Raw genomic sequence first — 22,153 nt, 5'->3', positions numbered from 1 at the left:
GAATCTGAAGAATCAGCACCTGAAATTAATTTTCAGGCATCAGACTGGAACCTGTTAATCCCTTAGTTAACAGTTTCTCTTTCTGAAAAAATAAAAAAATATTTTTCTGACATAMGTTTATAGCTAACTAATTACACACCTTGTGATAGATAAATTTACACCTGGTTTTAATGCAAATATGTATGTATATATTTATACACACAGTATATTTTTAAAATATATCGCAAATATATATAGCTATATAATTACATATGAGCTATTATGACTAATAATTACTGCTGAAATCAAAGTGCAAAATTACTAGATTGGACTGAAACTCAACTGAATTGTAAATTATACAGTTCTTCTGTGCTATCAGTCTCTAGTACTGGCTGAGCACAATTAGCATTATATTTGGGTCCATGAAGTAATTTTTCCCTTAGGACATCTCCATTTGATTATCTTTTGATTCAAAGATATTTTTCATTTTTACCTACTGGTAGATTTCATTTGGCTACATTCAACTAGATTTCACTAGAATATGAGATCATTGGTTCATAAATATTTCTTATGTCATCCTGTACAGTGGAGTGGGGTCTAAACGTAATGTATTTCAAAAAATAAAGTTTGTCTTTACCTTTACCACAAGTAAACAGGGAATTTTTTATTTTAATCTTTTACTTCAGGTTGGAAAATATGCTGTTGCATTATATCAGCATAGTCAAAAAAGTATCTTTCCTGCTATTCTGAGATCTAGCTTTACCTTTGGACATCAGTAGTTCTATGTGTAAAAATATGGTAAAAAATGAATTTTTGAAATGCACTTCTCAGAAACTGAATTTGCAACTTGCTGTCTTATTGTGGCCACTGAAAGCTCCTTGTTTTTTCCTCATCTATTTCAACAAAGCATATTAGCACAAAAGGTGAAGATTTTGATATCCTCTCTACAATCAGACCAATCCTGGATTCAGAATTTACATTCATATTTATAATTACAGGCTAACTAGCAACACAAAAAGTAACATCATCAAAGTAAAAATATGTAAAGTGAATGATTATGTGCTTMTTAATGCTGTTTGTTTTTGTTACTTACTTGTTTCCACCTTCAGAACTGGACTTAAGACAGTTTGGGCCCCTTCTGGATTCCTTGCTGCTAATAAAAATTTATAGAAGAGGCCTGGGGACAACTGCATGACTTTTGTTTGGGTGGTATTCATAGGTAAGCTCAGAACRTATGGTTTCAAATTGTCAAAATAGTACTTAATTACAAGTGCAAAGCCTGAATTAGGCCAGATATCCAGATTATTCCACATAAACACAGCTTCAGTTGTCTTGACATCATGCACACTAAATGTGAAGTTTTCTGGTACCAAAGGTACTGAAAAAGAACATAAAAGGAAAAGGTCAATAAAATCATGAACACRTTTTTCTTTTGTTTTTGTGTTTGTACCCTCAGAGCTGAACATGTGCGAGTATRTAAATAAATTGAATAGATTTAAAAATATATACTTACACTCATATTCACAAATATATGGCAGATGAATATAGCAGAAAAATCCTGTGAAGAAATAGGCTGGACCGACAGGATCTCTCTGAAGAGCATAGCAGTCAGTTTCATTTTCTGGTAWCATTGACAAAGATGAGATATCAGCTTTTTGAAAATACGGAGATCCATCTGTCCACAAGAGYTGACCTTCTTCCTACATTGACAAATTAAGGGGGAAAAACATATATTTTAACATTACATTGAGGAATTACTGAGATTTTCTTCAGGGCAATCATATCTCATAAAACATCCAAAATTTATATCTCTCCTTTATCTGAATTAATTAAATAGGAACATTTTGAATGAAAAATTAAATATTTTTAATAAAAAATTACCACCTCTTCAATTGCTGTAAGCTACTACATATWTCATAATAAAAGTGACATATGGCTGATGTAGTGTTAGATCATGAAAGGCCATCCTTTAAAAATCATTATTAATCAAATAATCATGAGTAGATAATTTTCTAAAAATGTTATTCACTGAAAAAGACAATTTCACGTAGCTCAAAAATACTCACAAATTTGGAYTGGAAGCAAAAATAATTTAGCTGGAAAAAAAAATCAAGGCTAGGTTCATAATCAGACAAGGAAGTACCTCTTCCCTTTTCTCTCATTTGCCAATAGCTCAGAGATTAGGACATTCACTCAAACCTGACGTAAAGTTTCTACCTTTGAAATACTTTCTGTTTCCCCAGTAGAGCATTATGAACAATAGCCTGGGAGTGGGTGACATTTTGAAGGGCAGCTGCTCACAGAATATATGTTCACTATCCAGAGTATTGCAATACTGTCCCTCTAGTGGAAGGTGGGTTGCACTGCAGTAGCATATACTAACATCTACAAGGGATTAAAACCAAAACCCGCCTCCGAATACATTTAAGCAAGGACTTTGAAGCATTCGCAGGAGACACAGATTTAACRTAGTAAATCTGTGATGCTACAACCTCAGTAAATACTTTAACTACTATGGTGATGGAGAAAAGTTGAGGTACCACCATAATTTTAAAACGTCAATTATTTTTCAGTTTTGTCCAGAATACTGGATTTCTCTAGGCACCAGAGTTAACTGCACATACAGGAAGCCACAGGATATTATTATTATGATATAAATCTCCATGTCAGAGCTTGCAAGAGAAGCCTGGGTAGATAAGTCTTTGACTATATTTTTAATTTCCTAAATCTTAAGAACTCCGTGAAAGGTCAAAACAGGTAAGCAGATCACCTAAATGCTCCACCCTTTCTTACTCAAAACACTGCCCTCTGAACTAACACTCTTTCACTGTCAAGACCATCCACCAATGTCAGTAAAGTACTAAATGCAGATAGGTATAAAAATAGGGTTAAAAAAGGAGAAGCAGGAGAATGCAAATGTAACAGAACTAATGCTTCTCACAACACTGTTATCTTTTACCAGTTTCACAATGTTCAGCAGTCTCAACTTTCATTTCATTTCAAACAAGATTTGAAGTCCCCTGGGTACAGGGAGAAAACTTGAAAACAGAATTGTACTCACTAATGGTTCAAATATCAAAAAGAGAAAATAAAAATAACTCATCTTGCCTCATGATTATAAACATGTTTCAAGTTTTTCAAGTCCCATGACTTTTGAACTCCCATGGTATAAATTATATTTTAAATTACCTATATAAAAATATTGGTGTAAATACAATTTGGAGTGTGAAAAAATCAACAATGACGCTTACAAGGACTGCAACACATTCATGCAGTACTTGAACAGTACACGACTTGAAAACTAATTAAATAAAAATATTTAAGAAAGAAGTGCTTTAAAAATAAGCATTTTATTATTATCCATTGCCACTCTTAAAATAAAGTATTCACCTAGTTCATTAAGTTGACTAGACTCCCACAAACTTAAAAATGCTTGCAACGATTGACATTAAACAGTTGGCTAACAGTCAAATTCCAAACTGGTAATTACCTGCTTTCTGCCTAAGCAGAATTTAAAAAGTAAAACATCTTTTTTCTGTCTGCAAAAATACTGTGCTTTCATGGAATACCTACTTTTTATAGTATCTTACAAATACTACTTTATTCCTAAAATACCAAAGTGGTCAAGATTAATGTCAGCATACCGTAAAAACTACTGCAATACTAAAATCTTGTAYGTAAAACAATATTGCATGTAAAAAACATACATTATAGGTGCTCCTCTAAATGGAAARCAAAACCTGGACCAGTTTTTGTTTTCCCAGTTTTCACCGTGACATTGTTTGTGATGCCCTACTCAATTTTATTTAACAGAATCTGCAAAAGAGAAATTTTTGGTCTATGACATGTTTACCACACACCTCCTGCTCTTGCAAACGAAATTTACTTTAATTTTTATTAAATTATGTCATTCATTATTTCATTAAATATGTCAGTTTTTCACAGACTTCCTTTTAAAATCGAGTTAACTTACCAAAACAATACTACAAATTAAATTTCGCAGTGCAGATTTCCCCCACATTAAATCCAACTGCAAATGTACTTTCTGTAACACCTCTGGCAAAAAACAGCAGCTTTCTCTAAATGCTGATATTTATCACAAAAGAGTTTTTGCTTAATCTAATCAAGAGAAAACTGGATCTTGCATTTCTGGCGTATTGCCTCCATCTTTCTGAGATGCTCCCAAATAACAAACCAAGCAGAGAGGCCACTGTGCATCATTTAATACCAGCTCTGCTGGTAAAGAGTCTACTTATCACAAGTAGGAGGATAGGAAACTTTCTACATAAAATAATCCCTCCAATCCCTTCTTCCACTAGCTTATCCAGCATCCCTACTACACAGACCTTGCTAAACCAGAATCACTCAACATTTCAGACCTGTACCAAAACTGAGGAAGCCAACCCCCAATTCAATAGCTATAGAAAGTAATGTACATAAGAATAGAGTGAGATTTAAAATCTACTATCACAGCACCACTGTGAAACAACAYTCCAGTGATAGACCAAGAATGAAAAAAAAAAGAAAAATTAAACAGGTAATGTATAAGTAAGTCCTTTTCTCCTGCTATGCCCTGCTAAATATTTTATTTTAAAATATGAAGAAATAATGATTCCTTTTACAAATACTAATAACCATACAAACAATCAATTTACAATCTAACAATTTTAATTCCAAAGAATGTGGTTGTATATACTAAAATTCTTCTGCTTCCATACGCAAAATAGACTGACCTTTATGTCATTAAGACCTGTCCACAACATGATTATTTGACCGACTGTCCGGAGATAAGACAAAACGAAAGCACGTTCTTCTTCACTCCCTATGTCAAGAAGATGTGCCCCTTGGGATGACAGCTCACAGGTTTGTTGAGCCCTCATCCATGGCTTGCTGTCTTTGCTCATTTTATAGCAGCTGCCTTGGAATGCTAGCCACCCCTGTGAACAGGCACCTACAGATTAATAAGCACAGTATTTTAAGGATATTCTGTACCATGAATGGCAATGTTTCAGAGTTAGCTTTTTAAAATTATACAGGCTTTTAGATAATGACATAATTTAATTAGATCACATGATTTCCAAATCAAAACATGCACTAATTACTAACCAACCCTCTTTTGAAATCATGAGTGTCTTAAAAAGGTCTGGTGAACCAGAAGAATAGCAACTAAAATGCACTAAAGCAAAACATGTATCTATCTTTAAATAGTTGCACATATAAATTTGAATTCTTGCTCCTAAAAATATCAGTGAATATTAATTAGAAATTAGAAATACCCTTTCTACATCATTAAAATTCAAATTCTCTCAGCTTTCTAGAATTGAAATGGAAGTGGCTGATCCATATACATTAAGAAACTTGAACAAACAGAATACAGGCTTTTTTCAATTTACTTTAACTCTTCTGGAAAACATTTAGCGTTTTATTGCATTCATTGTGACTCAACAAACTCTACTGTATACCTGTTTCAGCTTGAACATCCAGTAATTGAGACACTTTCATAAATCCAAGGTGTAATTGTTCAAATATAAGCTTAAATGTATATAAGGTGGCAGGTGTCAAATTACTCCATACAAAAAATCCAGTATTTTTTTGTATCATGTGAGAACTATCATTTAATGAAACTGAAACTGAATATTCATTGGTCATTGTACTCCAGTTAAAAGACACAGTAGTAGCTGTCACAAATATCTGGATGTCATTGTCTGAAATTCCACCTAGTAGACCAAGGGAAAAAAAACAGTATTATCTTTACCACAATAGGGTAATTAGCTAAAAATTTAATTTTACAAAAATTTTTTTTTCTTTTAAGAATTGATGAGAGAGAGATACAGTAGGGAAAAAATGTAGTGTCAAACCAGAAAATGTCTTACTGAGCAATTAAGAAAGTCATGCTGTTGTGCCATGATGAGCTGTAAACTTATGGTTGAAGCAGAGAGAAACAGAAGTGCATAGAATAAGGTGTATATAACTGTAAAGGTGTATATTTTGCTAGAATATTAGTTGAGTAATTGATGTTGATCAAGTTAGTTCTACTAATTGTACTAACACGAGCAGAATAAAATCAAATTATTTCCCGTAGATTCCTAAATGCATAGTCTATGGGTGCTGTAATGTTTATCCAATATACCTAATATTTTACCCATTGACGTAAATTTCTATCTAGATTCTAGACTTTTAATTCTAAGGCTAATAAGAGCTTTTAATGTGTTCAAAGGTAATGCTATAGAACTACTATCAAAAGCAATTAGCCAAAATAAGATTAGAAAGGTCCTTCATTTTAATAATCCCTGGGATTTGTGTTCCTGAATAGTTCTATGGAAATAAATAATGTTTTTATTTCAGAGGCTGGACACACAAATTTTTACATCAAAAATGTGTCCCAGACAGTCCTAACACCAAGATATTTAGGCTATTCATTAACTCTTTTTAAAGAAGGATTGTCATGAAGACAAAAAATACTTAACTATTTAAATTCTACAATTAAGACAAGCAATCACAACTGTAAGATGATACAAAATTGCAAGACTGTACGTAATTTTCTTGATGGTTCCCTTATAAATCTCTCCCAGAACCGCTGTAGTACATCAAATCTTGCAATATAAACATCTCCCAAACTTCTGCATCAGTCCCATACTGCAGAATAGTTATAGTAATCAAAAGAGTTATACTAAAATACTCCTACCCTTCATGTATATAAACATATATTGGTGCAAAGTTTCTAAATATTTCACTTACAAAGATTTCAATACGTTTCTTTAATTTTCAGTATCAGACTATCTATAATGATATATGACTATCTATAATGATATATTTCTATACTACACTACTTACGTGTCTTAAATGATTTTACACTTAAAATTTGACCATTTTTTATGGATTTTATTGTAATATCATACTTCTTTTTTTCTTCAAGTAGAATTGTAGTACTGAGAGGTTTCTGTTCCACTTTAGAGATGTTTCTTATGTTCTGCAATTTAAAAGAATTTCTGGATATAGTGAAAGTAACAAATATAATTTCATAAATCATTTACAAAGTTTTTGAATGGCTATCTGTCTAATACTGCAGCATGCCAAACACAAGGCTGCAGCTGATCTGCAAAATAKCCAATGCACTTAAAAACAGAAACTTTCAGAGATCATTTGAACAATTAACAACCCCCTTCACATTAAAATCCCCAAATTTTCCTTAAGTTCCAGAACATCCTGTGCTCAAAATAAGAACAGTGCCCTCCCACCCACAGAGATCCAAGGGTAGTGTTTGTACCTCTCCGAGAAGTTAGACTCCTCATTCAAACCACAGCACAGTGAAGATTTTGCATATTCTTAACTTCAAGCATATATATCTATCTATCTTTACTCAACAAGAGAGCCAAGGAGCTTTTAATTTCCACTAACTTCAACCAGACTCTCTAAGAGTGCAGATAAATGCCACAAGCTACAGAATCCAGTATCATTTTTCTCAACTTTCACTTGATTTATTTGATATTTTATATTAGTATCTCTTTTTTAAAAGAAAAACAAAGCAATACTATTAACTACTGGTATGTAGAGCTTAAACACATATATAACTACTTATAGATTAGATTTATGAAATACAGGGTTTACTTTTTGACTGAAAGCATCTGAGAGCTGGTATGTTACAATATAATAGTCTGGATCTTCTTCTTTGAGCAATTCAGTCCATTCCATCAAAACTACCCTGGCAGGCTTTTTCACTTGATCACAGTCTAGACTTTCTGAACCCTGTAACAAAAACATACATACATACATCTTAGCAGATAGCGCAGAAAACACACCTCTAACAGAGTAACTGGATTCTGTCTGTATTATCTACTTTTACCTAAAACTTGTCAGTCAGTATCATACAGACCAATATTGYCAGATGCCAGTCCTACTCTGTAACACACAGAAGCTTCATAATTTTTTACAAGCTCTACAGGTACAGGTTCTATTTTTCTTTGTTTCTACAGAGGTGGGCAAACCATGTCAGCTGTGACCCAAACGTACCCTACTAAAAAGACAGAATTCTATCATCTTTTAGGGAACAATGTCAGAGACTTCACTTTCAGCAGAAATACTGCAACACCCTTGTTAACAGTCAGCCAGAAGTTGGAGGCCTAAGTTCAATTCTCACATTGTATGGCAGTAAGTTATTTATTTTAGTAGCATCACTTCTATAACCTCTGAATATCCCAGAATAAGAAAGAGCAACATAAAAGAATTAACAAAATAATCTATCTTACACCTCCCCATTTATCCAGTTTGGACACAACAATAAAAACTTCTTACAGAGTTTCAACTTATAGAGATGAACTCATTCTAGATATAAACACTTTGTATTTCTGACACTACCTTTTCACAAGTTGTATCTGCTTTTGAGGGGTTCAATGTTCAAAGTAAACTGCTAGGATTCAAGTTCAAAGTAAACAAAACAAGGTAATTCTTCACAAAACTGGTAGCTTATCTGTGGAATTCCTTGCCAAATGAGCCCCAGAAGTTTAAAAGAAGTACTAAACGTTTATTTGTGCTTCAGAGGACAAGCTCACAGATAAAAACTCCACTGAACCTCACTAAATGCACAAAACTACATTGGCCTCAAGAAGTCCTTAACCTGACGATCTTGTGAAACCAGGGTAGTATAGAGAATTCTCATATTCTTTGTGCTGCTCTTAAAGCAGATCCTCCCCAAGGATCTGCTTTTGGCCACTGCTGGAGCTACAATATTAGATTAGCTGATGATGTGATCTGACCCTATACAGCCATTCTTGAGAGTCAGGCACTCAGCTGCTTTGCTACTGTCAGGAAACTTCCCGTTCCCTAAACGTGGATCAGACTGCTGCATTACAGATGGCACAAAAATGAAAAAATAGCTTTGAGTCAAACTCAAAATTGGCCAGGGCCACTATTTGGATACTCCAGAGAAATACAGCAGGCTGCTGAGTACCACAAGGCRTTTCACAGAATCATAGAATGATAAGGTTGGAAGGGACCTCCGGAGATTATCTAGCCCAAGCCTCAGCATAGCCCATACGGGGATTGAACCCAAGACCTTGGCATTAGCAGCACCACGCTCTGACCAATGAGCTAAATCTGCCCCCCAACTGAGCTAAACCTGCCCCCCATTTCTGCCCATATTTCACCATGCCAAACACAAGGCTCTCTTCTGCAAAAGAACACAATATTATTTGTATGATTAATTGCCAGAACTTTGAAATCATGATTGCTGCAAAACATGCTAAGTTAAAAATAAGGACTATGTATTCAAAACCTAAATATACATAAGTACAGATAATACTACTGCAAACTATATTAGAAAACTAAGATGAAAAATAGCTAAGTGGTTCATATGTATTCGATACTTTTAATATCACTCAAATCCAAAGGGCTGATCCACACATGACAGCTTCAGAGCAGAAGGCAAAATAACTTCCACAAAAGTAACTGCCTAAAGGAGAAGTCTGGGTATATTCCATGGTACAGGAATAATCTTGAATTTCCAGTATCAAAACACATTTCTCCGCAGTGTCCAAATAGTGACAACTTACAAAGCAGTATCAGCCAGTTTAGGACTTAAAGACGCTGAGATCTGTCACTTCTTTTAGGGAACACCACTAAGCCAGAAGCAGCAGATAATAAAGCAGATTAAGGATCTCAAGAGAGCCTCCAACAACTGGAATACAAGGAAGACTGGGAATGCACAGTAACAAACAATGTTAGAATGACAAAAAAGCAGTCCAAATCCTGAACCGTAAGTTTTTAACATTCAGTTAGAGTATCTATCCACCCTCACAAAAGAGAACATTTTTCTTACCTGAAATACATATTTTAAAAAAAGCAGAAGAAGAATTGCTTGATCCATAGAGAAAGAAKTACTACAGTCCCAGTGTCTGTTTTGTGTATGAATCGCAACAGCTTCAAAACAAAAGTGTGTTAGGATATTTAAGACATCACAAGAGAAAACCAGCATGCATATTTATACTTCACGAAGATGTAACCACAGCCAATAGTGTACCTAAATCTGTGTTTCTTTGCTCTAGCCCTGCCTCCTCCAAGGCCTGATATAAAGCCTAGCTCTCCCTTAACCTCAGTGAACTCTGGATGTTCCTGCTGTTCCCTAGTCAATAAAAAACCTTCAGTGTCAAGAATGTCAGGAATCAAGATTGCTGAAATCACTATAGGTCCTTACACTTCAACAGATTTTGGATATTCTGCGTAGTACAAATAAAATTGTTGCCCTTAAAATAGTGTTCAGTGGAAGTACTGAGAACACCAACATAGCCTGTGTATTTAATGCATTTTGTTTCTAGGAAATGCATAATTGTATGCATATAAATAAGGTATAAATGCTTTTACATTCATGTCTGGAAGTACCAAAAGGAATAAAAACAACATATAAGCATTATAAATTCATGACAATTTCTGTTAAATATGTTCACTGAAAGACAAACGYATGCCAGTATGTCACTGGGAATTGAATAAAATTGTTTGTGGAAACTAAAACATTTCTAACGATAAAAGCAGAGCSTATGTATTTCTTAATTCACATACCACCTGCTTCTTTATTGGATGACTTTTTAAATTTGAGCGTAGCAACCCCAACACCCAACCGCCAGAAGAAGGCGGCCGCCTCCCGCCCCCTCAGGCGCTCCGCGCGGCAGCTAACGGCTCCGCGCGCGCCGCCGGGTAGCGCGGCAGGGGGCAGGGCGCAGGCGGCGCCATGTCGCAGCAGAGGCTGCGCCCCCATCCCCCTGGATCTGGGCCCTGCACGACGCAGGGAGGGAGAGGGAGAGGGAGAGGGAGAGGGAGAGGGAGGGCGGCGGCTCGTCACCCCGCGGCCCAGTCCGTGCCCCAGGAGCAGGCGGCGGCGGTTGCGCCGCCCAGGGGTGCGGTAGGGAGCTGTACTAGGAGAACGATTCCTGTTAGTGAACGCGGTTGCTCGATTGTAGGGTTGTTTTATCCTCCTGGGTTTGAATATGGGCCGTTTTAAATTCACGACAAGCAGATATTCCACAGTTTATATATATTTTTTTTTTACATTAAGAAAGTCTAGAACAATGGGTTTGGAGCTTTTTAAACAAATCTGTACAAAATACGAAAGCTGCTCCCAGGAATACTGGCTTTGACTTGCCTTAAGAGAGTACTTTCCAGTTAGGCACAATGGATTTGCAAAGTGAAAAAAATCTAAGCAACAAATACAATGAAAGCAACTAGCATAAATATCATTTAAATAATATCTTTTAAACTAGCTAGCCTTGGACAATTTTCAGTTCTAAATTTTATGTGAAAAAGGCTGAATCAGGCCACTTTGGAATAAAGTTGATTTCAGAACCCATACAGTTGTTCCTCGATGTTACACAAGTTTCCTACATCATCCTAACCACAATAAAGAAGAGAGATTAGCCCTAGAGGAGAAACATTGAAGCCCTGTTGCAGCTGGAATTGCTGGAAATATCCTTATGAACCTCCTCTGGGCAGAATTAGGCTCCAAATCTTGTTGGCATCTGCGTGAAGATCCTGAACAAAGTTAGCAGTGTAAGCATCTATACACCAAGTATAGACAACCTTAGGACTGACAGACAAGAATAAACAGGACCACTAATTTATTTCAYCATATGGCTATTTGAACATTTGCTCAGACAAAAACTGTTGGTGATACCAGCCTTCGGCCAGATTAGAAGCAGTGATTCAGGAATAAGGTCATAATACACTCCCAGTGCCCTAATCTTCCCCCAAATCAAGACTTTTAATAGGAATTTTCCTCTGTGCCCCTGAAATTAAATCAATGTAATAAGCTGATAAACACTGTTTATAAATTATTTCTAGACAAAATAATCAGAGAACAAAAATTAGCACCGTCATACATATGTATCATAAAAATTAGCAACATTCATGACGTTCTTAATAGTGCATTTTTTTTTAGGTCATTGTTCTAGTTAGATTCCCGGGGGGCAAACGTCCAGTTTGGCAAGCCAGCACAAACATACACACACACACACACACACACTCTTCAGTAGCAAGCAGTTTATTAGTAGATCCTTACAAACAGACCGACCTGATGGTAATCTCAAGAAGGACCACTGCAATGCCTGTCCCGATCGTCTGCATGATGAGAGAGAGTCGGCAGGCACAGTCCTTTTGGGCATCCCCGAGGAGGCAGCGTGGTTGTGTAGCAGCCTCACTCTTTGGAAAAATTCCAGTATTTATGGTTATTCGCAGTAGACGGGAGGCCCGGCACATGGGGCCAACAAGTGCTGGGAGTCTAGCCCAACTTCACCCCGGTTGCATAACTGGGCTATGATACTGTGCACGCATGCAGACTTATTTTGGGGGCCGTATTGACTTTGGGGGTCGCTATTTCATTACTCTTCAACTTCTGACCTTCGTGTTGACTGCTTCTCACGGTTATTYTGTGGCTGGAAGCCACAGAATCTRTATGTAACYAACCGCTGCTCTTTCTCACAGATTTCCAAGACCTTCTTAGTTACTTGTATTCCACTTAACGCAGTGGTATTGTTCTGGACACCAAAAGGTTACAACACGGACCATTCCCACCAAGTATCACGTAGTAAGGATACAGTGATGTCAACACGTAATATATTACTTCAGTCTGGAGATAGTTTCTTCTTCTAATTTTTAGTTAGACTTTAATTTAGAACTTAAACAACCAAGCAGAATCTCAGCAGTAAACTACTATTTTTAACTTTTACATTACTCAAGTTCTCTCTCACAAAGAAAGCCATAGAAACTCAGAAGTTGCTGTGATGCTCTCAAAATACTGGGCCAGTCTCTCTATGAGAAACGCGTGCACACGCACACACACACAGAATGCACAAATCGCACCAAAACGCTATTTTAACTACACATGCACCAAATAAGCTGCTGCTGCACATTCGGCTGTTTTACAAAGTAACACATTTTTTTTTTCAGAGCATTTCTGTAATCACAAAGCACAAAAGAAGGCTTATTAAAGGACCAATTTTTCAGACAACAGCAGGGGTCTTTCCTAACTTCATTAAATTCTGTAGCACATTCCACCTTAGTCAAAGAAATGCTCCAAAAACATAACCATTTTCTTTTTATTCAGCATTCCTAGTGATTAAGTTTTAACATCATTCACTATTGGTTTTCCCCAGAATATAATACCAGTAGAAAATAAGCTCTTTAAGTTCCCTCTATTCTACATCCAAAATCTGCTTATGAAATTACATGTATAAAAGATTTTTTTCAGATTATCTCCTTAGAGGAGTAAGATTCTCTTCTCTCTGATTGCAAGGAATCTTTTATCACTGATTTAGTAGACATACGACCACCTCAATGGTCTATATGTAGAACTACTTTYGGAAACAGGTTTAAAAAAAGAGCAGTTCCAAAATAGTCAGTATGTAGCTGTGAAGAATTAGTAAATGAATCACATTTGCAGTTGCTGGAGTTTATTGTTCTTCAGCTCTGAATTTGCTCATCTCCCCTAAATCATGACAATTTGTTAATGATAATGGATAGATAATTTTTCCAGTTTCCTAATTTTTCCACTTTGCCTTTAAGGAGAGGGTAGAGTAATAGAAAACTTACAACCCAATGCTACATACAAACTCTTTCCATAAATAATAGCTTTTTTTTTTTTTCTCTTGCATTCATGCTAAGTGTTGGAATATATGACTCTAAAGAGCTTTCACTTAATATTTTTTGAAAATATATTCCCCGGAATGGTTGGGACTGTGAAATCCAACCTAAGCTAGAGAAAATACTACCAATTTCCCAGTCTGCATTTAAAACTTTCTGTTCATTTCCTAGCTTTCATGCTGCTTCATGCTGGGTGCAGCTATGCTGACTATACTGCTATAGCCATAAATGAGTGTTACAACTCATTTATGTTTTGTCTTCACCATCAGAACATGAGAGTATTATGTAGTACATGATCACACCAGCAACATAACCTCAAGTTCAACCTCTGGAAAAGGGTTTGATAGATAAAAGTTTGATAGATCTTGAAAAACTCAGTTTAAGTCAATGTTTAAACTTCCACAGTATCCCTGATTGGTACCTATGTTTATTTGGCAATACATTTTGCACAAAGACTAACCTCTATATTTGGAAACTGGTTTTGACCTTTAAGTTCTTATAAAAGGAGAAATAAAAAAAGAGATGGAAAGAGTTACAYAGAACCAATGCGTAATAAAAAAATGTATCTAGACTTTGTAGGCTGAATTTATCAGCAGTACGTATGGCCAACAAAAAAGAAAGAGTCAGAACTGACTATGAAAAAAAAAGGGATAAGAGTCACCTCTGAAGCAGCATTTTGTGACTGCTTATGTGAAGAGGACACTGACCATGTGTCACACCAGAGCATTTCCTTGTAAACCCTTTCTGTCTTTTAGTGCTTGTAACTATATTTAAATAAAATCTTTCATGCCTCATCCTGCTCTTGGAAGAAACTGGCAACAAAGCTCCTCAGTGGAACCAACTTTTCCACTGTTTCACAGGCACATGTATTTGGGAAGTTGCCTACCCGCAGTGTGGAAAGGCAATCAATCATGCAAATGTATTAAGTTTCACTTTCAATTTTTAGGATACAGATTTGGCCAGTTAAATATCAGACTATCAGCAGTCTGTATAGCTATACTCCAGGCATTGGAGTTTATTGCTTAAACTTAATATTAAAAGCTATTATATTTAATATTAAAAATATTAAAGGCTATGCTTCAAATTCCAATTGTATAGTGGAGCAAAAATTGGCCTTAATTACAAATGATCTGGTAAGGCAATGGAATTACAAAAGCCAAATATTATAAATAATACGGGCAAAGCCTTACTACTCAGTAGAGGCATATTCACTTACAATCTGATTCCAAGTATTTTAATATATTTACCTAAATCCCTAAAAAAAGAATAAGCTACATAGTTTTATGGGTAAGCCTTTAAATTGTTGAATTCCTTTTGTAAACACAACTAGGAAAACAGGACATCAAAAATCTAGAGATGAAGGACAGTTGCAACAAATTATCAATGAGGGAAAGGACATGACTAGTCAGGACAACAGCACAAAGCTTACACTAGATCATGCAGACAATTTCTCTCCAGTTCCTTGCATTTTCTTCTGGACGTGTGGGAGTTAAAGAAAGGCATGCATTCCCAGTCTTTTTTTTAAGGGAGTAGAAATTATTTGAGTCTTAGTTTCTGAGGGGGTAGAAGGGAGGGAACCTCACAGGCAGTAACACTCAGTTAGTCAATAATAAACTAATTAATTTTGGTGTTTTACTATATTAGCTTTGAGTTGGTTGAGCTTTCAAAACCAGCTTACAAGATGCCTACAGAGACAGGGTTATGCATTATTCCAGGATGGGGGATTGGGGCAGGAATGCCCCAGATGAGGAAACCTAGACATAACTGTGGAACAGCATCTATATATTTAAATTATAGATTGAGGAATTATTTGGAGCAGAACATTCTTGCCACACTGCAGGCTCACTTAAACCTTGTACCTGCTCCAAGGCTTGCAAGAGCTAGTTCACATAAAACATACCACATTATGCTAATTCTGTCTTCATGGAGGTAGTGTGGGTTGATGACTGTCCAGAAAATGATTCACARAGATTAACAGGTGCTCACTTTCTGACCAAGCCGAAGAAGTCAGAATTTGAACTTTAGTTGTAAAATGAAAGGCAGTCTTTGACCAGGTCCAAGTCCACTGAAAACATAAGATTTTGCTATAGGTTTCAGTGAGGAGCCTGACCTAGTTCTCACTGATTGTTGCACTTAAACCAAATTGTGTAATAGGACAAAATCTTTTAATAGATTTTTTCCTATTACGTGTTACCATGGAGCTAATTTTAAGCTTATATGCCTCTAATTCCAGGGTAATAAGATTCTGCATTACAGTTCATCCCTAGTGGCATAGGTAAATTAAACACATCAACATTGATGTTGCAAACACATGATTCTTCAAAATAATGTTTATTAATTTTTCTTTACTTACAAATACACCTCTAAATCTTACAAAACACTTTTTTTACCATAAGCATTGCATTCAGTCAAAACTCATCAAGTCACTATATATAAAAACACTAGCTTGTAGGATCTTATTGAAGTAATTTCTCTTATGCAAAACTCATTAAGTTTTGTCCCAAACTCTCTTGACATAAATATAGGGTTCCTATCTCTATGTTTATAAATCGAAAGGTCCTAAGGATCTATTTTTCATKGAATATTTGTCCTTTTTATTTGCTATACTAGTACACAAACTTTATGGCTATAACTGTGATTAAATTTCCATATTTGGCCTGTAGAAAAAGTTTCTGTACACAAATTCCTACAGCAATATCAAAGAATATTTTGGTTCTAGGCCTAGTATGTAACACCTTGAAACATCTGCCATACAAATCACAACATTGTGTMAATAAGGCACGTACTTTATCAAAGCAATGCTTCATCTTGATCACAGGGTGATCACTATTTCTTTAAATATTTTACTGATAATGCAACAAATATTGTTCTTTAATTCTTAAATCAAATCACTGTTTTTTATAGAGATGATGAACAGATGACAGTCATGTTAGTAAAATAGAACCCTTAATAACAGACACAGCTTTTAGATATTTGTAATAAAGGCAGAAAAGCCTGAACTCTTCAGCCTTTGCTTAACAATGCTTCATATTTATAACATAAATAGCAAAGTAAACAGCAAAGGTTTAAAAACTTTATTATTATTCTACTATATACTCTGGAGATTTACTAAAGGTACTTACAGACTGCAGTCATGTTGTTTCACAGTGACTTCCAGTTTAAGCAGACTCCAGTCTGACAACATCTTAAGGTCAAAATACAGGCTTTTCAGCAAGATTAAAATATTTCAGTTCTACCAACTCTATTTTTTTTTAATAAATTAATTCAGTGGTTCTCAAAAACACAATATGAATTTTTCTCATAAACATTAACTACAAAGATGGTCCTCAAATTGAAAGTTTCTAAGTAAAAGAGCTACTAAGAATTTCTCAACTTTCACAAACAGCCACAATCCAAAATTTGAAAGCACTGGAAACATGGTCATTAACCAGTTTTCAGCAGCAAATTTGAAAGTAATTGGACAGAAGTAATGATGATTAAATTATATCTGTTTCCAAAGGATTTATGTACTTCTTTCTATACATGTCAATATTTTAAAAGAAAATTTGTGGAAAAATATAACCTCTGCTAAATTTGTGCAAGGTTACATTATGAATATAATTCACGATTTTTTTTATGCAAAGTACTGTATCCATCCAAGGACAAAAAATACAGTCTGGTGAAAGGAAACTCATTTTAATTCTTAGGATGAAATTTTATACACAGCAGTGTTCAGTTCCATTGGCATGAGCAGTCTATAGGCTCTTGAATGACATACATGATTTCAGTGCCGTTTCCTGAGCAGTATAGTGGCACAGTCAGATTACGTGTTCCATTTTCTCGACAACATTTACAGAATCTTAAATGGCTATCAATATTGACATTAAAAATTGTTGCAGACGGGCATTTTCCATCACAAGATGCCACATTTATCTGTTAGTAAAAGAAGAACTCAAGTTAGGTATTTCAAGTTTTGTTTTCAAGATGTAACATTTCAAAATTCTTTGTAATTAGAATCCACTGTAGCATTTGGAAGGGATTGTGGTCTTAAAAGTTATTTTATCTTCTGAAATTCATTTATACTCAGTGTAGACACATGTTTAATAAAGTTTATTTGAAAAGGGAAATGTTGGTTAGCCATGTGTTCTGTCTTAACCTTGAGCAAAACTTTGTGCTGTCAATACCAAAAATAAATCCTTAGTTTTACAAATGAATAACTTTTAACATAATTAAAATCATGTCTTTTTCATGTTCACTGTTAAAAAGTAACATTATTCTGAACAAAATAAGGGAAAGTTAGGTGTTCTCTTTGAAGGTTCATGAGGGAAAGCATGTTAGTACAAAGGCATTCCCCCTTCTTATACTGCTGAAGGCAAACAGCACACAAATGTTAGCTGTGTTATCACTGTAACAAACACGTCTAAAAAGTAGACAATGTAGTACTGAACCGACAAGGGGGAAGATTGAATATAAAATTATTTATGCTCCCAACTTAAGTAGAGCCAGGATTTCACTCACTATTACATTAGGTGAAGAGCAGTTTTAGCTGATTTTGCAATAGAAAATAAATTAATATACTTTAATTAAACTTTAAGCAGACATTTAAATGCTGAGAATTTAGTATTTGCCATACCAGATCTAGTACTTTGGGGGATAGTTTTCTGGACAAAGGAGGAATGTGACAGTGTTTCCATCACATCTTAAGTGGAAGCATTTATACTCCTTTTTTACAGTGGGATGTTATTTCATGGTGAGGAGTTCAGTGCCTTCGTTAGCTATAAGCAATTATGCTGTGTACTTTTCATTTGGAGCCAGATGTTTTTCCAGGTAGGAGGGCTCATCCCTTCAGCCATATRTGAGCAAAACCAGTTAATTTTATTCTTTTTACAAGTAGGATAACAGTCCCAGGGTGAAAGGTCTGCTTTTGAGAAGACAGCATATTTTATTGCTTATTGACGGCTATAATCCAATTTTTAACACTTGGTTTGCTGCAAGCCCAGCATGAAGTACAGTTTGGCATTCTTTTTTATGCTTACCGGGCTTTGACTTATACAGTCACTTTTTCTTATAGTTGTCCTGATGGTCATTTTCTGGCAAATCCTTTCTTCCTTTTTGCCTAATAAAATACAGAAAATACATATCTAATGAATATATTTTCTGTGCTGTATTTATTACTAAGAAGTGAAAGTCATTAAAATAATGTTAATAATTATACGCTGTTTTCACTAATGTACAAACTGAAACTATTACTTCCATTATGTGATTTTCTAAGAAAAAATCTCTCTTACATTAACAAATACTTCTTGTAGAAAATAACAGATTTTATAGCTAGCATATATAAGACCAATTGTGATATAAAGGTCCATTAAACCTGTATAGATTTTATAAATACTAAAATATTAATACAATTCAAAATTGTGCATATAGCAAGATAAATGTAAAATAAGCAGAAAAAAATTGGCTTGCATAGTTTTGAATTGTATTAATAGGAAGACTGGATATAAGAGAAGGACAATGTTGRCTGAAGAGTATTGAATTAATTCTGTTTATTGAATAGGAATATTGAAAGTAAATGCAATTTTGATCCTACATTTTAAAATATTTCCAGAACTTGACCTATGAGAAGGTGTGATTGCAACCTAAATGTAACTGCAACCTTGACACTATTGTGACTGCTCAAAATTTAAATAGAATTATGTAAGTTTCAACATCTTTCGGAGAAAGGAGCTTCAAGGAAGTTTTGAAGGAGAGAGATGCATTTATTTCCTAAGTATGGTGCAGCTTTTACCACTTAGAACCGAAGCACATAGCACTTAGTCAGCACATGGCCATTAGAGACTATGGAAATAACTGCATTTTCCAGTACATTTTGGGAGATACTTAYGAGAGTTTATTTTCTGGTGTTTGAAAAATAAAGCTATCCAGCACAAAGCCATTTTTATCATAACAAAAATCATAACTGAAACAATTAAATGTAAAATTTTTCATTTGCATTCCATACCAGACTGTTGGCTATGACTATTTGTGTAACAGAGGTGATTTAGATCTTTAGTTTCCTTCTTTATCAATCTCAGCTATTGGGTTTCTTACATAGTCATTCTGGGCATTCAGCATATAAAATAATAAGCACTATTCAGCTGAGTCTCTCTTCTCTTCAGCACATGCCTGCATGGTTGGGTGGCAAGCACTCTTAAAAGATTAGCGAGCTCTGAGTAAGCACCATATTCTGCAATCCCAGCTCCACTAGGTATCTAAAAATTAGTTTGGCTCCAGAGTACAGCTAGAGTACAATCCTTGTACAAACCACATATACAGAAATACATGATGTCTAACAAAAACTCTTCAGTTGATATCCTTTCCTCCCTCCCATTTTCAACTGACAGGAAGTGCTGCATTCATCTTCAGGTGTGCTTGTTTTACTTGCTCTTTATGTAAGTAAGGACTCAAAGTTTCTGTAAAGTTACATACCATTAAAAGCAAAGAATTACGATCATAATGAAATGGTTCTTTAACCTTCCTTAATTACTCATGTAAAGAGTATATATCAACATGTGATTGTACTTTGAAGTTATAARCTCCCCCCCAACATTTTCCTATCTTCGTAAAACATATTATTTGTGACACAGAAGGAATTCAACATAAATCCCTATCTGCAAAGATTAGACTGGGAAATATTGTGCACTCTTGCTCTATTTTAAGGCACAGTAAGTTCAGTCATTAACTTCAGAGAAACAGGATCAGGTTTGGAACCTCTCAGTAACAATAATTCAGGATGATGTTACTTTTAAAAGTAACATTATTTCTTATGATAACTACTACCTACAGTAAGTTCATATATTACAGCTGATTTTAGAAAGGAAGATAAGGAGAAAGAATTGTCAGCAGCATATACCATAAATGTATGAACCTAATTCTGACAGGTGCTGAGAGAGGCCAACAGAGGATCAGCATCTCTCAGTATCAGGCCTAATATCATTAACTACATGGTAACATTTAATGGTAATGACAGCTATAAGCATATATACAAGCAATGCTTACACCGTTATTTAAAAAAAGAAAATACATTATTAAAAATAATACCTGGTTCACAATTAATACTATCAGTAGACACTACTGGACTAATGGCAAAGGGTAATACACCCAATCCAGAACCTGGCAGAATTATTAGGAATATAAGTTTCTCATGAAATACAAACATTTTTAATATAAATGACATTTCATTAATTCTTACACTGCCAACTGCAATTTTTCTTTTAGCAAAAGGTGAGAAGCTTTCCTGTTACTCTTCCAAATTTAGAAACTCTGCTGTTGCTTCAAGTCTCACTAAAGATGACCTAAACTTTATTACTCTCCTGGTTAATGCAATACTGGAATGATATTTACTTGTAAACCAAACTTTTGCAATAAGTCTCTCTATGGCAAGGTAAGAATTAAATATATGCACTCACTTTGCATGCATGGAATCAAGCTCTTTCAAAAAGGATTACTTGTTCCCATTAAAACCCCAAGGTGTTGCAAGCTCTATTTATAAGTAACCTTTTTAACTGCTTCACCACAGGGCACATGCTTTTAGTTACAAATAAAACAAAAATACAAAGAAAAATAAAATAATATTTTTTTTTCTTAGCAGCCACCTCAGCAGGTTATTTCTGAAGTATAACAATGCCTTTCCTGAGGCCAGAGAATATGGCCAGAATATACGTCTTCCTGGTCAAGAGAAAACCAGTAGCCATTAATTCTTTAGGCTAATTTTCTAAATAAAGTCAACYCAATTTTTGTGATTTGGTTAAATATTGTTCAACAATATTTATATAATTAGATAATATCGATTAAAATATTTTAGTACAATTCTAGTGTGTTATTTTTCCCCACTGATTAGCATGTTAAAAAAAGTATTCTGTTGTATGTAAATAGCTTTTATTTTCTATGTTTTGCATATAACAGAACACAAATACTTGCAGTTCACTTTCAAAGAAAGACTTACATAATTTGGATACTAGAGTATTGGCCTGTATTGGATAAATACAGGTATTTCCCCTCATTAGCAAAACTATTTACAACACAAAGAGACATATATAGCTAATATATTGCACTTGTGAACTTAACTTATATCTTATAAATAACTGTGCAATATATAGCTATATGTTTGTGACATCCTAGTCAATATTATTAATGAGAGATTTGTTAAAAGAAAATTCCAAAGACTAATTTGCCTGTACATTTTAACTCTGCTGTTGAACTTAAAAAAGGCTGAAAAAGAGGTGAAGGATTTCTGTGGCATTCAGTAAATTCTTTCCCTACATCATTATTTTTACACAGCAGTGCTTTATTTTTATGTAATATTATATATAGTATATAATAATAATTTGAATTTTAATTTAATTACTAAAATTGTAATATATATTCTATTATAGATAATAATCTATAATTATATACCTTGATAATAAAATCCTTCCTAGTCAAAACTGCAGAGAAAATCAGATTCTGTTCTCAGTCTGCTTTTAAACTTGCATAAATTATTAGACCTTTATAGAAACCTGCATCACAATTCATGAACATGTTTTAAACATTC

At 34.7% G+C, this 22,153-nt stretch overlaps 2 protein-coding genes across 2 annotated transcripts in view; both read right to left on the bottom strand.

Moving 5' to 3' along the window:
• PTPRQ (protein tyrosine phosphatase receptor type Q) overlaps positions 1 to 9,841 on the bottom strand; it is a 134,851-nt gene extending 125,010 nt beyond the window's left edge. Inside the window, exons 1-7 of the mRNA XM_085307652.1 lie at positions 9,794 to 9,841; positions 7,588 to 7,725; positions 6,814 to 6,949; positions 5,442 to 5,696; positions 4,713 to 4,930; positions 1,493 to 1,679; positions 1,073 to 1,357 (exon numbers count right to left, since the gene is read on the bottom strand). Of these exons, the coding sequence (XP_085163778.1) occupies positions 1,073 to 1,357; positions 1,493 to 1,679; positions 4,713 to 4,930; positions 5,442 to 5,696; positions 6,814 to 6,949; positions 7,588 to 7,725; positions 9,794 to 9,841 (1,267 nt within the window). The remainder of the gene's footprint in view (positions 1 to 1,072; positions 1,358 to 1,492; positions 1,680 to 4,712; positions 4,931 to 5,441; positions 5,697 to 6,813; positions 6,950 to 7,587; positions 7,726 to 9,793) is intronic.
• A 7,343-nt stretch (positions 9,842 to 17,184) lies between these two features.
• Positions 17,185 to 22,153, bottom strand: part of OTOGL (otogelin like) — an 86,552-nt gene continuing 81,583 nt past the window's right edge. The window contains exons 54-56 of the mRNA XM_085307636.1: positions 20,662 to 20,733; positions 18,618 to 18,697; positions 17,185 to 17,514 (exon numbers count right to left, since the gene is read on the bottom strand). Coding sequence (XP_085163762.1) covers positions 17,314 to 17,514; positions 18,618 to 18,697; positions 20,662 to 20,733 — 353 coding nt within the window. The 3' untranslated portion in view covers positions 17,185 to 17,313. The remainder of the gene's footprint in view (positions 17,515 to 18,617; positions 18,698 to 20,661; positions 20,734 to 22,153) is intronic.

The sequence above is a fragment of the Rhea americana genome, unplaced genomic scaffold, assembly GCF_003343005.1.
Source record: "Rhea americana isolate MKP2758 unplaced genomic scaffold, rheAme1 scaffold_260, whole genome shotgun sequence".
In the NCBI taxonomy this organism is placed as follows: Eukaryota; Metazoa; Chordata; class Aves; order Rheiformes; family Rheidae; genus Rhea; species Rhea americana.
The sequence above is the reverse complement of the archived record's forward strand: the minus strand, read 5'-3'. Positions and strand labels throughout refer to the sequence as shown.